Raw genomic sequence first — 13,823 nt, forward strand, 5'->3', positions numbered from 1 at the left:
GATACGAAGTGGCGTACAATAGAGGTCAGATTTCTGTATGTGTATGATGTATTGCATTGGTGGAAGATCTGGTGTGCGAAGGCATATCGATTGGCCAGATCCTAATTCGAGCAACGATGAAGCTCTACAGCGAACGTTGGTCTAAGCATCATCAAGGGGATTTGAAAGCGGTTCAGTCCTATCACCTCCTAATAATGATTCACCACTGCGATTACCTAATCCAGATACCGTGAACAACCAAGCCAACCTCGGAAACGCTTTAATTTTTCTGGAAACCATCCAAACTTTCTTTCTTTCTAAACTCTCTGATTCTCCTGTTTTTTTGATTTACGCGTATTTACAATGAACGCCCACCTCATTCAGGAGTAGCTTCGTTCTTGTTAACGGTACTCACTCCTGCACCACAATTTTTCAGCCAGGTGACTTAGGTAGGAACACCAGATCAGTCACAGAATCCAAGCGGAACAAGTGAAAAATATAAAAAGTCGCGAATCCCCGAATTTCAAATCCTCTATTTCTCCTTTTCTTTTTCCATTTCTTCTCATCCCCAATTCCCAGTTCTCAGAATCTTACCCCCAGATTTCCTCGTGATCCATCTACAATAGCTAGATCCGTATACTCCAGCAGAACACCAGGCCCACACCAACTCGTCAGTTCTCGTCTCACGGAAGCGCAGAATTGACTAATCCCCCTTCTCTCTTCGCCAATAGCTTCCACATACAGAATCTTCGGCAAGTCTCCCCTGTCTTGTGCAACACTAGCCTCGGACCATAATGCCTGGTCCTAGAGCTCCCAAGGCCTCTACCCAGAACCAGCCTACTCCGTTCCCGGCCTCGTCCGAAAATGGGGGGTCTCCGAAAGACGGTCTTCCCAACTTGGCCGGAAAACGGTCCAGATCAAGCTCGTCGGCCACGCCATCTTCAATCATATCTGGAAGAAGAAGCACACAGTCTATCCACACAACGCAAACCACGGCCACCCCGGCGCATTTGTTCCCGCCCGTGCATAACAATCCAACGATTCTTGCCCCTCATTGCGGCCTAGATACGGTGGCGCTTATCTTCATCTTCTCCACCCTTCCTACATGGCTCAGTTGCATCGTACTCGTATCCTATATCTTGCTGGGCTCTTTTAAATCGTTGGCTAGCAAAGCTGTTGCAAAATTTCTCTTCGATTTCGACAAGAGCGTGGAGTATAGCTTGGAGGCCAGTGTTACTAGAAAGAACAAGTACTATAAGTCTGAACTCATAGGCCAGTCTCTACAGCTGTTCTCTATAAATTCGTTCATTCTTTTGGTCATTCACTACACATTTCCTCAGGTTTGTCGCTACTACTTGACAGTCCTGGCAAAAGCCATTGTCGCTAGTCGACTTGTTGGTACCTACACAACGGGATCCACCACATATGTCTCCGTAGTGTCTACCTCGCCAACTGCCAATAATACCACGACCACAACGACCACAACTACAACAACTACCTCCAACGCTCTGGCGCCATCGAGCTCGACGCTGAAATCAGAACACAGGTATTCCACTAACTCGTTTCTCAATTCGCTTGTGAGCTGCGTAAGTGTAATCACCATTGATTTCTGCGTCAATAGACTACTTCTCTCGTGGAATCTTGGACTAGTAAAGAAAAATTTCAACGTCTTCATACTGGATATATCACGCGGCGATTTAACGATTCTCAACTCACCCATTACTACAATCATCCGGAACTTCTTCTCAATAACTCCTGGCGCAGAACTCAGCGCATCATTTGACTCCGGTCACTCAATGTACAGCTCCAATATTCTCAAACTGAATATTCAACCTTACACGAGTCGGTTCCTTCTTCTTATAGCGAGCCATTTGTTGAGGCTCAGTGACAAAAATATCAGATCTTTGACGCAATTCCTCAAGGAGTTTAGTATGGTTATTGACTATGCATACTTGGTTCTTTGCATACACGTCATTAGTTTGACAATCGCGCCATTCCTAAGGAAGATTTTCATACTCAAGGATTATCTGCGTACACTTGATCAATTGTCTGCTCTCACTCCTGATGTTCCATATGGTGGCCTTAAAAAAAGCGGTTTGGTTTCGGGTGTCACAAGAGACACTACATCCAACGCCGTTGTGGTAATAAATGTTGAATTGAATCAACAAAACTCTCAATCAACACCTAATGACTTGAAAGAAATCAAAATTCAGCCATCTGAATATCGGAATTTCGATTACATGCACGAGGATGATGCCGTCAACACTGTGTCTGCAGAAAATTTCAAGACATTTTGCTTGGTTCCACCTACAAACAAGACCTCATCTGTTGGCACAAGGACGAATCACAGTAAAACAATAGTTGACAGGAAAAAGACTTCTTCTAATTCAATTCCATCGACCACAATCATGGATAAATATTTCACAATCTCAATTCAGCCATTGTGGTCATGGCTTGCAGCGCTCAAGATTGTCTCTTTGACACCTTCTTTGTTTGCAAGCTCCCAATCCAGCCAGTCCAGCAATGCTATAACAAATAATGAACTTGGGTCAAGATTGAAGTGTTGCTTAACTTTGGTTGAGCAATCACGTGTTGTTTTTGAGATCTTTGATAAGCCGGTCTGCGCCTTAGCTGACATGAGAGTTCAAGTCAACGGTTTGAGCTGGGATTTCGTGGATGTTTATGAGGTCGAGAAAAGTGTTTATGCAAGTATCTTTTGCTTGTCGTCTCTAAATCACTACGAAATTGATTTTGTCTTGAAGGGTCATCGTGCTTGTCGTCATTTAGTGAGCACTCCTGGAATCGCTGGACAGAGTGAGCAAAGCTTCATTACAGAGTCTGTTGCTACATCAGAAATTGACACACTCCGGGCCAGCTTGTTGAGCACAATCATCAACCTCAATGATGTGAAGCTGGCAATCAAGAAGGCGAAAAAGGATGACAACAAGCGAATGGCTGATTTGCGCAAACAGCTCGATATTTTAAAGTCCAAGTTCGACAAGTATAAGAGCGCAGACTCCGGCGACGCGCGGTTTTTCAGTAAACTCAAGGGCTTGCAGAACTCAGTTTCCCAATTGGAGACTGAGATAAGAGACCTTGACGAAGAACTCAAAAGGTTGGAAAATCCCGGATCGCAAATTGAAGAAGAGATCTCATCGCAAGAAAAAGATTTGTTGAGCAAGATTGCAGAGTTGGAGAAATACATTTCTAGTTACGAGGCAGGAACAAGCAAATTGAAGCAGAACGCAAAATTGGTCGAAGGTGACAAGAATGCTACCAAGCAGAAACTCAAGAAATTGGAACTGAAATTACAGGGTAGGAAAGAGGAGATCAACAAGCTTCATGGAGACATCAAGAACCTCAAGAGATCCCTTGTGCTGAAAATCCAAAAGAAACAGAAAAACGTCCGTGAACACTACGAACAGATTATCCCGCAAATACTTGAAGCGGCGAACGAATTGAACGATCAGAAGTTGGAGCTTCAATAGCATTGCATAAATATCGTGTACATATGTATTCTTTCATATTTATAAATATCAAGATCAGCAAGCCCATATGTGATATCTTCCCGGTCTTGAAGTGTTCTCATGCAAATTTTATTCGTGACAGTATGATTTATGATTATTCGCTTAGCAGGTCCCCGATTCTATGGAAGCCTCTGTCGAAGTATAGAATGCCACCACTTGGACGCTGGATGTCCTTGTTTGGCCGTATTATGTTTTCTACACTGACGACCCAGATTTCATGGTCATCGACCTCAAAATGGGTCTTCTTTTTGCATATGAAGGCGGCCTCCAGCTCGTTTAAGATAGGAACAAGAATGCCCTCTTTGGTCTCGTAGAACGTGTAATTGTCAAACCCACTAAATGGAGTCGTCATTTCTTTAAAACTTCCGTCTGTGGAGTTCACTTTGAAATGCGAAGGGTCCTGTTTCACTCCACTAGCAAAACTCCGTCCCAACTCAACTGATTCTCGAGTGGGCGGCATCAAATGGAGTGCCAAGTGTCCATGTTTATGTAGAGAGGCCGAAGTGTAGCTCGGTAAATGCATGTTGAACAGCATAAGTGGATATGGATGCACTGACACAGAATTAACAGACGATAAGGTCATTCCATGTAGAACATCTGATGTCAGTGCTGTGCCGGCGGTAAGGATCATTGCCGGTGCAGCCACGCGAGCCATTGCCGACTTGAACGAGGCTTTCAACGAGCTGGCGGCCTGTAGACATGGTCTGGACGGGAGCATTATGGATCACTGCTGATGAAGTAGAAGGATCTGATAAGTGGAGTGGAGATTAGAGGCAATGGAGAGGAGGTGTATTTTTTTAGGATGTTTGAGGTGTTTGTTCGTAAAGTTGATTCTAGGGTCGATTTCCTATTGGAACGTCATATTTTGCCGAGTTTTATGTTTCGTCGCTGAATGGTTGTTGGATGGAGTAGTGAGAAAGCGAATGGGTTTACAGATTTTAACAGCGAGGAGGCAAAAGCATGGGAAATTCAATTGGAGAAAGAAATTAAAGAATGCGTAAGAATTATTTTGAAATAAACTTTACCTATTTTCGCTAGACTGAAAAATCCATAGCAAGTCCACTTTATTTAAAATGCAATAGTTTCATGGGATAGTTGATGGTGTTCGATAGTAAGTCTCATCTGCATCCCTGGCATTTCAGAAAAATCATAGCTAAGCCTTTAAACAAACCTGCAATATTTGGATATTGAAGATCTACGCTAATTGGATCAATCTTGTATGTTTCTTAGCCGTACAAGTACTTCAAACCATGGCCCATGAAGCAACAACACCGACAGACTTTTTTTCCATATCTTATTTGCCCAGTATTCAATCAAATCAAAGGAAAATTCTTCGAATGCAATTGGTCAAACAAAAACTCACATTAGTTCTAGTGCATGTTCTAAGTGTAATCTGAGAGACCACACAAAATGGCGACGACTCCATCACCGCAACAAGAATTTCAAATCAAAAAACCTCCGCAGCACTTATACCCAAGTCTCCATCTTCTCAACTTTACCAGCCGTTTATGTACGGAACCATCTCTTGAATGAAACACCTCTCTGCAGGTCCAGTGTATACATTTTGAAGAACTCACAAAGACAATCCCAATCACGCTCTTCATGGCCACACGCTCCACAGACGGCTGGGCCGAGCAATTCAGCTCATACATAAATCGACACGAATCACCACTATCCGTGCTTTCTCCAAATAAGGCGACATCTTTGTGTTCGAATGGGAAACTCCAATCTGTCCTGGCCAAAGCCAAAGAAGTGATCAATTCACTCGACCTGAACCATGAACCTAGGCTAGTTACGCTTGCATTCCATTTGATTTATACTCGTGCCAATGATACGCGAGAGTCTTTGGACATTATCCGCAAGCACATGGCTTATATAGTGAAATTGGCCACCAACCAGAAGCCTGATTGCAGCCGTCAGGAATTGTCGCTCTTGGCTGGTGTATTGTGTGACTCTAAAAAGCTAGATACTCTCAAGTGGCCGCAACTCCTTCATTGCCACTTAAATCGTAAAAAGTTTCCGCCATCTATCGTGGCTTCATTCTACTTCTTTGTCGTACAAGGAGTTCTTCAGGATGTGTCGACACTGTTGCATGTCCTAGTCCTGGATTCCTCAAAGCAATCAATTTTGTGGGATGTTGCAAGAAGTTTTTTGTCTGCATCTCGTTTTAGTCTGGCGATTGTTGATGCCGGTCCTGCTCTGCAAGCCAAGTACCTCAAGAATAAACTGAAGATGCTTCTGGGGTTCATTAAAATTACCCTGTTTCTTCTGAGCAAAAAGCCTTGCGAGAATTTGACAACGCTCGCTTTAGCATGGGAACTCAAACTATTGGAGACAGAATATTTACTCGGACAAACGCCATCAAACGACGAGACGATACAGAAGTCTGCATCAAATTCGACACTCAAAGAGTTCGTTGAAGACTACCAGAATACACTCGGCATAGCTCATGCGGTCTCCAAGTCTCAGTCTTTGACGACAACTGCCACCTCCGCTCCTCTACTTCTGCCTCCTAAGAAGCTCAAAACACCTCAGAAGGATTCTCAAGACACTGAAATTAACCTCAAGATCAACAAATACTCGGAACTTCTACGCCAGGAACATTTAGAACTGGATTCAACACTAGAAATTATCTCTTTCTTGAAGTTTTACAAAAAAGATGGATTCACCTTGGGTAAAATGCTACACGCTCTTCTTCCAGATCTAGTGCTGATATTGAAGAAACAGAATTTGGAAGCGCAGATTCTGCAATTATCACGACTCTGCTTCGAGTTCGGGAACTCTCATACCTCACACTTTTCCTTACAATACTCCGCGATTCTAGACATGTCATCCTGCTTGACCATTCAAAGTCCAAGGGATCTCAAAAGAACCCGGAAGCGCATAGAGTTTTCCTTGTGGAAAATTATCAAATCTGATTACACTGAGCTTTGTAAAAAGTTGACTGTTGCATATTTCGAGTCTGTTCATGAACTAGACATCGACTCTTCGGTGTGCCGTTTGGTGTCCGAATTGATTTCCAAAGATCTGGAGCTGGTTTTTTTATTCTTTGGTGCCTCACTGCGCTTTTCACCACAGGAACAGTCAGATCTATTTGACCAGATCCTTCCTTCACTAGCCGAAACGCTCTCAGAGGAACAGCATCACATTCCAAAAAAGATCTACACTCAGATTGGAACGAATTGCTCGTTAAGTTCTATCTTGAAGATGGCTATGCTTTTCAAGATGCATGTTGATGTTGCTGACATCGAAGTGAGCACAACAACTGAATCTCTAATGGTCGCGACAATTGAGACCTACAACTTAGTGAGAGGGTATTTTCGAAAGGGCTTATTGAAAAAAATATATTGTCTCGTTTCGGCATGGCTAGAAGAAGAAACGTCAGATGCAAAGAGTGAAGAAGCGCTCTTCACGCAAGCATTGAATAATCTCTTTGAGGCCGGATTTTACAGCATGTCCCGTGAGATCATTGAGAATGTGTCAAAAACCGGGCGCACGTTCGATTTATCATCTCGGTACGATCTCGATTTACTTCACTGTCAATGCATGGTGAAAATGAAACAATTGGACCAGATCCCATTCCTCTTGACAGAGGCCGGGGCAACCCTAAAGAAATTGAATCAATCGCAAGATCACCCTCCTGTGTCCGCCAGCGACGCTATTCGCTGGAAATTTCAGCAAATAGAGTATTTCTTTGCGACAAATGACACACAAAAACTTGAAACAAAATTGATAGAAGTGAATGGAATCATGAGAAAGAATGAATTCCTGCTCGATTCAAGTTGCTCCTCGATGTCACTAGAAGATCGATTGAATAGTATATTGGCCCTCGCGCAATATCTGCTATACGCATCGAATTATCACTTCGATACTGGTAGCTTTGGGAATGCTGGAAGCAATGTGCAGTTTTCTTTGAAGCTTGTCAGGTCTCTTTTAAGAAGGTCTGATGATGCACCTCAATCTACGATCTCAAGAAGCCTTAATATGATGCGAGCAGCCCTAAGATTAGCTTTCAAAGTTTATAGCCATGTCGGTCTATCTAGAGAAGCTCTCAAATATTTAAAAGATTTGCAGAAGCTAGGCGAGAGCGGGCTCTCTCCGATCAAATCGATCTGCGATCATTTCCACCTCAGCACTTCCTTTGTCTATGCTGGCCAAAATGGTATCGCAAATGCCATTCACGACCACCACAGTGCCATGAAAAAACAATTTGATTTCTTGGCCCTTGACTTCTGTCAGAATATGTCATTAGCAGCACTTGAAAGCAAAAAAATTGAAAAAACACTGGAAGATGAGCTGGCTCTTCAAGTTGCGTTTGAAATACTCAGCTCATATATCTCTGCATCATCAAACCCAAACCAAGCTTTGTCCCCCGTTGAAGTCAATGATGCTATTCTTTGTTTGAGTCTCTGCTGCTCTTCCAAAACCATAGGTGAGAGCTCCTATGTCAGCGAGATGGCAAAGGTAAATAAAAAGGTCATGTTATACAAGGCAGTGAACGTTCTCCGATATGAAATGGAAACCATAACTGTTACTCACAAAGCAAAAATCGTCACTCTCAGTAATTCTGGTTGCCCTGTTCTTCCCTCCGCTCCAATCCAGACGACAAATTCGGCTACGATAAACTGGTTGATAGAGTGTAAAGACTGCTTGTTGAAAATGACTCGAGCCGATTACATTTCTTGCCTTGATACTCGCCAGAAACAAGAGGTATATCATTTGCTCAGGCTTTGCTTGATGACGCTCTCATGCACGTTATCAGAGAATCAGCTTGCTTCTGATACTTCCGATCTTCTTCTCACTCTCGAAGATTTGTCCAGAGATAGTCCGTACCACCTTCACCACGAAGTTTCCGGCCCGACAGAAAATGATGTTCCCGAAATTTCGCCAAGCGTGAATGAATCCACGCTGCTAATTCAAGGTTCTGTCTCAACTGAACATTTGAAGACACTCCTTCCGAAAGGATGGACAATTATTTCATTGGATATCTGCTCAATTAGTGGTGACTTGTTAGTGACGAAAATTCATCTGGGACAGGCGAAGCCAATTCTCGTTAATATTCCTTTCAGTCGCGTATCATTTGGATGCTCCTTTGAGGATGTTTCGCAAAAACTCAAAAATATAATAGAACAAAGCAACAAATCTACCAAGTTTGATGTGACCTCACTTGTCAAGACAAAAGAAGATAGAAAGAACTGGTGGAGGCTTCGCTTCAGCTTAGACCTTGAGTTGCATGATTTGCTCGAAGGGCTTGATGAGAGATTATTTGGTGGGCTTCAAAGCGTGTTCGGAACCAATGCGTCATATTCTTCAGCTCCTAGGGCATTTGAACGTGATATGAGCTTTATGTGGAGAGATATCTTCAAAAGCTTGCCCACAGATTGGACTATCGATAGAACAGTTTTGGACTTGTTCTATGATTTGAACCCATTTGACCCCCAAGGCTTCTACAAAGAGAAGCTATTGGAAGATCTCATTGAGTTCACATGTCCAAGGATGAATATTATGGCAACCCCGGACCAGGTATCGAATTTGGCACATAATTTGGAGCCTCTCTATCAAAAGAATAGAAATACTGATCGAAAGGGACATACTGTGCTCATCCTCGGGGACCAGTGTTCACAGATACCTTGGGAGTCTATGAGCTGTTTAAGGGGCAAATCTGTGTCGAGAATGCCTAGTTACAATATGGTTCAAGACATGCTCGAAAAACATCATCAATTTCTGAAAATTGATGAAGATGAACAATCTTCTAGTATTTCATATGTCGTGAACCCTGGTATGGATCTCAAACGCACAGAGTCAATGTTCGGACCGCTTTTTTCAAGTATGAAGCACGCATCAGGAATATGCGGGAGAGTACCGACGGAAAATGAATTGCGTTCTCTCATTATCTCTTCTAAAGTGTATGTGTTCATGGGCCATGGTGGCGGTGAGCAATACATGCGATTGTCTTCTTTGACCAAAGGACTTGAGACTGAAAGGCAAGGCACTACTCTTCCACCCGCTCTTCTCATGGGATGTTCTTCGTGCGCCTTCGAATCCAATGGCCGACTTCCAACCCTGAGCAATGTGTTCGAATGGCTAGTTCGAGGTTCGCCAGCAGTTGTTGCCAATTTGTGGGATGTCACAGATAAGGACATCGACTCATTCACCATGGAATTGTTGCAGAACTGGGGACTTCTTCATAACGAAGAGCCGATGAACTTGAGCGATGCAGTGAAAGAAAGCAGAAATGAGTGTGTGCTCAAATACTTGAATGGAGCTGCGCCTGTTGTTTACGGGCTTCCATTGTATTTCGACCAAATCTAATACACTTTTAAAATTGATATAATCCATAAACAGTTTGTCTGAGTAGAAAGGCCCAAGCGTAATACAGAATAACAGATTTGAACGACAGCAATAAATTTTTATTTGCTATCTTTTTTATATACTCAACCATTTTTTAATGGTTGACTACAAATCCATCGGCTGCGAATCTTGATCGGAAGGGTGAGCCAGCTGATACTCGCTGGAACTAAATGCAATACCTTCACCATCAGATCCCGCCGTGGCAACGTTTCCAGCACGTTCGGTATTGGCATCAGCTTGAGTTGGAACGGAGTCATTAGTAGCTGTGGAATTAGAAGAGTTGCTTGGAACACACCAGTTCTTGTGGCAAGTCCATGCTCTTGTTTGACATTCTCTAGAGCAGTACTTGGTTCGTTTGCATCTCTTGCATTTGCTGAACTCTCTGGGATATTTTTCCCATTTTCCACATTCTAAGTTACCACATTGTCTAACGCCACCCTTGAAGTCATTCCGACGACAAGAGTTTCTCATGATTACTCCAGACCAGTAGTACATGTCGGTTCCACCGTAGAAGGTGAATTGCTCGACCATAGGAAACAAATTAATTTTTTGGTATTGGAGTAGAGACTCGTCCACATCCGTGAATCCATCATGAGTATCCTCGTCAATGTCGAAATGCTGATAGGTGTTGTAGTTCCAAGTCTCAGCATAGTTATTTTTTTGCTCTAATCTTTTATCAATTATAGCGTTAGACAATTTCTGGCTTTCTAACTTGGCAAGACGGCTCATTTTTGAGCTCAAGTGATTGAGGGCGAGTCTTCTTTCCAAATCGTGGGAAATGGATTCAGCATCAACAATAGAATCATACATCGAGCTAAGATGAGTGGAGTTTGGGGTCTGTAGAGTAACATTATCCTCAAATTGGGAGAGATACTCGTCGACTTCTTCGTCATCATCCTTTGCCTTGTGATCACTATCTTCGTCGAAGTCATCCAAGTCCACGTCAGATTCATGATTGTCCTCAGTGGAAGAAGCAGTGTGATTGACTTTTTCATACTGCTCGATAGTATTTCCAGCCAAGCTAAATGTCTCATTTCGAATATTCAAATCATCGCACAAATGATCCAGAGATGGGTCGCATCCATCTATAAACGTATTCACATTGTTGGAGGAACCAACATGAGAACCAGGAAGGGTGTTAGGAGTGAAGAGGCGCCCTTTTCTGGATTTAGGTACTAGAGTTTCCCTGTTCCCGATTGGTCGCCGACCGAGACCTCTTTGATTAGAGGAACCGATCTTCTCTGTCGTAAGCATCCGCAACTGCCTTTCTCTGATGCTCATGTTGGGAATTAAATGTGTGTTCTGCAAGATGTCCTTGAGGTAGGGGTATTTGGAGACGTATGCTAGAAGCTGTAGACACCATACGACGTCGTCATCGCGTGGAATTATGATGCCTTTGTCGGTAAAGTTTCTTGGAGCAATCTTTGTGCTGATTGTGTTTGAGGTTTGGATTGATCTCTCGTCCTGCAAGTATAAATCCATCAAAAAGTTCAAGTTTGTGTCCATCTCAATCGAGTTGTCGTCCGACAAATAGCTCATAGGAAGCTCGTTTTCCTTTGATTCTTTCAACTTGTTTAGGAGCAACACTGTCAAGTATCTTCTCCTGATGGCTATGCCTGGGTTGGATTCGAGGGTGGATGGGCTCGAGGCAGCGTCGTTCTTGACGAGTTTGAGCAATTCCGGAATTGTCAATTTGTCATAGTCATCACAGGTTAGGCCGCCCAGAGCATTGAGCTGATACCGGTTTGTATTTTCAACAACTGGAGATTGGTTACCAAGAGGAAACATATAAAGGGAAGGGATAGGGTTGGGGGCAGTTGGTTGAAAAAATGGATTAGTAGCAACCGGAACAGCAGCAGTGGGGGCAGTGGCAGTAGCAGCGGGCGCAAATCCGGTGGGTGGAACAACATTGGCGGTAGTAGGAGCAGCAGGCCCATTTCCAGGCAATCGAATATCCATGAAGGTACCAGCCTGAGGAATAATGTTGTCGGTAGCCATATTCGGCTGGAGTGCCAAGCCAAAGCCACCTGCGGGCCCATTTTGAGGCACAGTGGCCATACCAGGAAGGCCGTTGTTACCAGGCGCTAAAGCAGTTCCGCCGGTCGCAGTGGCATTGTCAAATTGGCCCATCATATACGGACACGCGGGAGGCCCAGTCACCGTAGACTGACCAGCAGCAAAGGCATGGTCACGAAGGCAGCGGTAGTTATCGAAAATAGTGGCGATGACGGGAAGCATGCCTGCGCAGACCACCTTCTGTCGTATCTTTTCAGTTCCGCGGGTGCCGATGAGCACGATGCACTGGAACGCCAAGGTCCACTTCCATGCGGTCAAGAGCTTCTGCTCGCTGGTGTGGAGCGCATCGAGAGACGCAAACCTACAGGACTGGCACTCGTGGAGAATGGCCACCAAGCGCTCGATGCCGCCGTCGTTGGCCAACGTCTCGCGCACCTTCGCACTCGACGACACCAAGTACGTCAAGTGGTTCAACGAGTTGACGAGCGGCTTATCGGAGGTGACGTCGAGCGCCCGCCGGTCGTAGAGGCTGGTGGTGATGGTGACGGCGGCTCTGTTGTTGGCAATGGATCTATAGTTGGATTCTCTCATGGTTACGGGGAAATATATAGAGATGTGCTAGAGGACGTACAATTAGGTTTGGTTCAAGGTAAGGACAGTGGGAGAGGAGGTACAGGGGAGGAGGGAAAACAGGCAACAGCAGGGAAGAAGAGGATTCTACACCCTATTTATAACGCAGCCCACAAAAACAATTCAACACTAGGAAACAGACGGAGGGAAGACAAAGGAGGCCACGCTGCGGACGGTGGCGCACACGGGATTGGTAATGGACAGTTGGGGAATGGGAGAATGGGAGCCTACAGTAATATATAGTGGCAACTGAGCGCAATTCGCAGGGATGTGTTACGCCAAGAAAGTAAAGGACCACCAGCGAGAAAAGTGCACAACAGGGCCAGGGAGAATACGGGGCGGCGGTTGGCGGTGGACAGACTAGGGAGGTTGGAGAGGATGGATAGAGGGAGCCATGGGGGAATCTTTAATTTTTTGCCTCTGGGTTGACGGGTCACGTGGGTGGCGCTCTTGGTGTGCGCGCGGCCGTAGTGCCGTTTTCGGCACCGGCAAAATGTGAAACAGGCGGCAGGGAGGGAGAGATGTATTGGGTGTTGGTGGTGGTATTTTTATGTGGAGTGTGGAAAAATAGCGGCGGCCAATTTTTGGTGGTTATTGTTGCCGTTTGTGAGACTTTTTTATGTTTGTTTGTGGTTGTTTGTGGCTATTTGCGGCTGTTTGTGGCTATTTGCTAGTGATTGGTGAGCACTGGTGAGGGTTAGTGTGGGCGGCGGAATGTGGAACTCCTCGATCCAAGAAGGGTTAAAAAGACCCGTCTCACGCTTGTTCGTCTGGGCCTTTGCCGTCTTTCCCAGCGCCGCAGTTAGTGCCTGTTAAAATCAAAGAAAAAATAAAAAATAAAAAAAATAAAAAAATCTAATTGGCGGGTTTCTGATCGGCGCTTGTTCCCACGTCTGTTTCTGCGCTGGCGGCAAATGGCTCCCGGTACATACACCCAGGACCGTGCGGTGATGGTTCACTACACACGTACAGGCTGACGAACCACACGTCGCCCATAGTCATAGCCGGCGGGAGGAGGCTTGTCGCCGGAGATAGGCCTCTTCGTGTCGCCACGAAATCTGTCTTCTCGACGTATTTTTTGGAATTTTTCTTGACGCCGTGCTGATCAGATGCGGCCGTTAGCCGTGGCCCCAGTCGGCCTCGACAAGCAGAAGGACGTGCGTTTCATTCGATTGGTGCGAACAAGTTTTTTTTTCTTGAAACAAAGAGATCTTCAGCAAAAAGAATCCGGGTTTTTTCAAATCTTCTATTTTCCGAATGCATCGTCTTGGAACACATTTTAAAAACTTTGAGAAAATTTTCTGCCTAGTTCCACTGAGC

The 13,823-nt window shown here is 44.6% G+C and overlaps 4 protein-coding genes across 4 annotated transcripts; 2 read left to right on the top strand and 2 right to left on the bottom strand.

Annotated features, from left to right (window-relative positions):
* Window positions 1–773: 773 nt before the first annotated feature.
* PUMCH_004101 (uncharacterized protein) lies at window positions 774–3,467 on the top strand (the record flags this gene model as incomplete). Its single annotated transcript, XM_063023050.1, has 1 exon — window positions 774–3,467. One exon carries the CDS (start codon window positions 774–776, stop codon window positions 3,465–3,467), a length of 2,694 nt encoding a protein of 897 aa, XP_062879120.1.
* A 133-nt stretch (window positions 3,468–3,600) lies between these two features.
* On the bottom strand, window positions 3,601–4,224 carry PUMCH_004102 (uncharacterized protein; the record flags this gene model as incomplete). Its single annotated transcript, XM_063023051.1, has 1 exon — window positions 3,601–4,224. The coding sequence occupies one exon, from the start codon at window positions 4,222–4,224 to the stop codon at window positions 3,601–3,603; it is 624 nt and encodes a 207-aa protein (XP_062879121.1).
* An 884-nt stretch (window positions 4,225–5,108) lies between these two features.
* PUMCH_004103 (uncharacterized protein) lies at window positions 5,109–9,818 on the top strand (the record flags this gene model as incomplete). Its single annotated transcript, XM_063023052.1, has 1 exon — window positions 5,109–9,818. The coding sequence occupies one exon, from the start codon at window positions 5,109–5,111 to the stop codon at window positions 9,816–9,818; it is 4,710 nt and encodes a 1,569-aa protein (XP_062879122.1).
* A 144-nt stretch (window positions 9,819–9,962) lies between these two features.
* On the bottom strand, window positions 9,963–12,464 carry PUMCH_004104 (uncharacterized protein; the record flags this gene model as incomplete). Its single annotated transcript, XM_063023053.1, has 1 exon — window positions 9,963–12,464. One exon carries the CDS (start codon window positions 12,462–12,464, stop codon window positions 9,963–9,965), a length of 2,502 nt encoding a protein of 833 aa, XP_062879123.1.
* Between the last annotated feature and the right edge of the window lie 1,359 nt (window positions 12,465–13,823).

The sequence above is a fragment of the Australozyma saopauloensis genome, chromosome 5 (genome assembly GCF_035610405.1).
Source record: "Australozyma saopauloensis chromosome 5, complete sequence".
Classification (NCBI taxonomy): domain Eukaryota; kingdom Fungi; phylum Ascomycota; class Pichiomycetes; order Serinales; family Metschnikowiaceae; genus Australozyma; species Australozyma saopauloensis.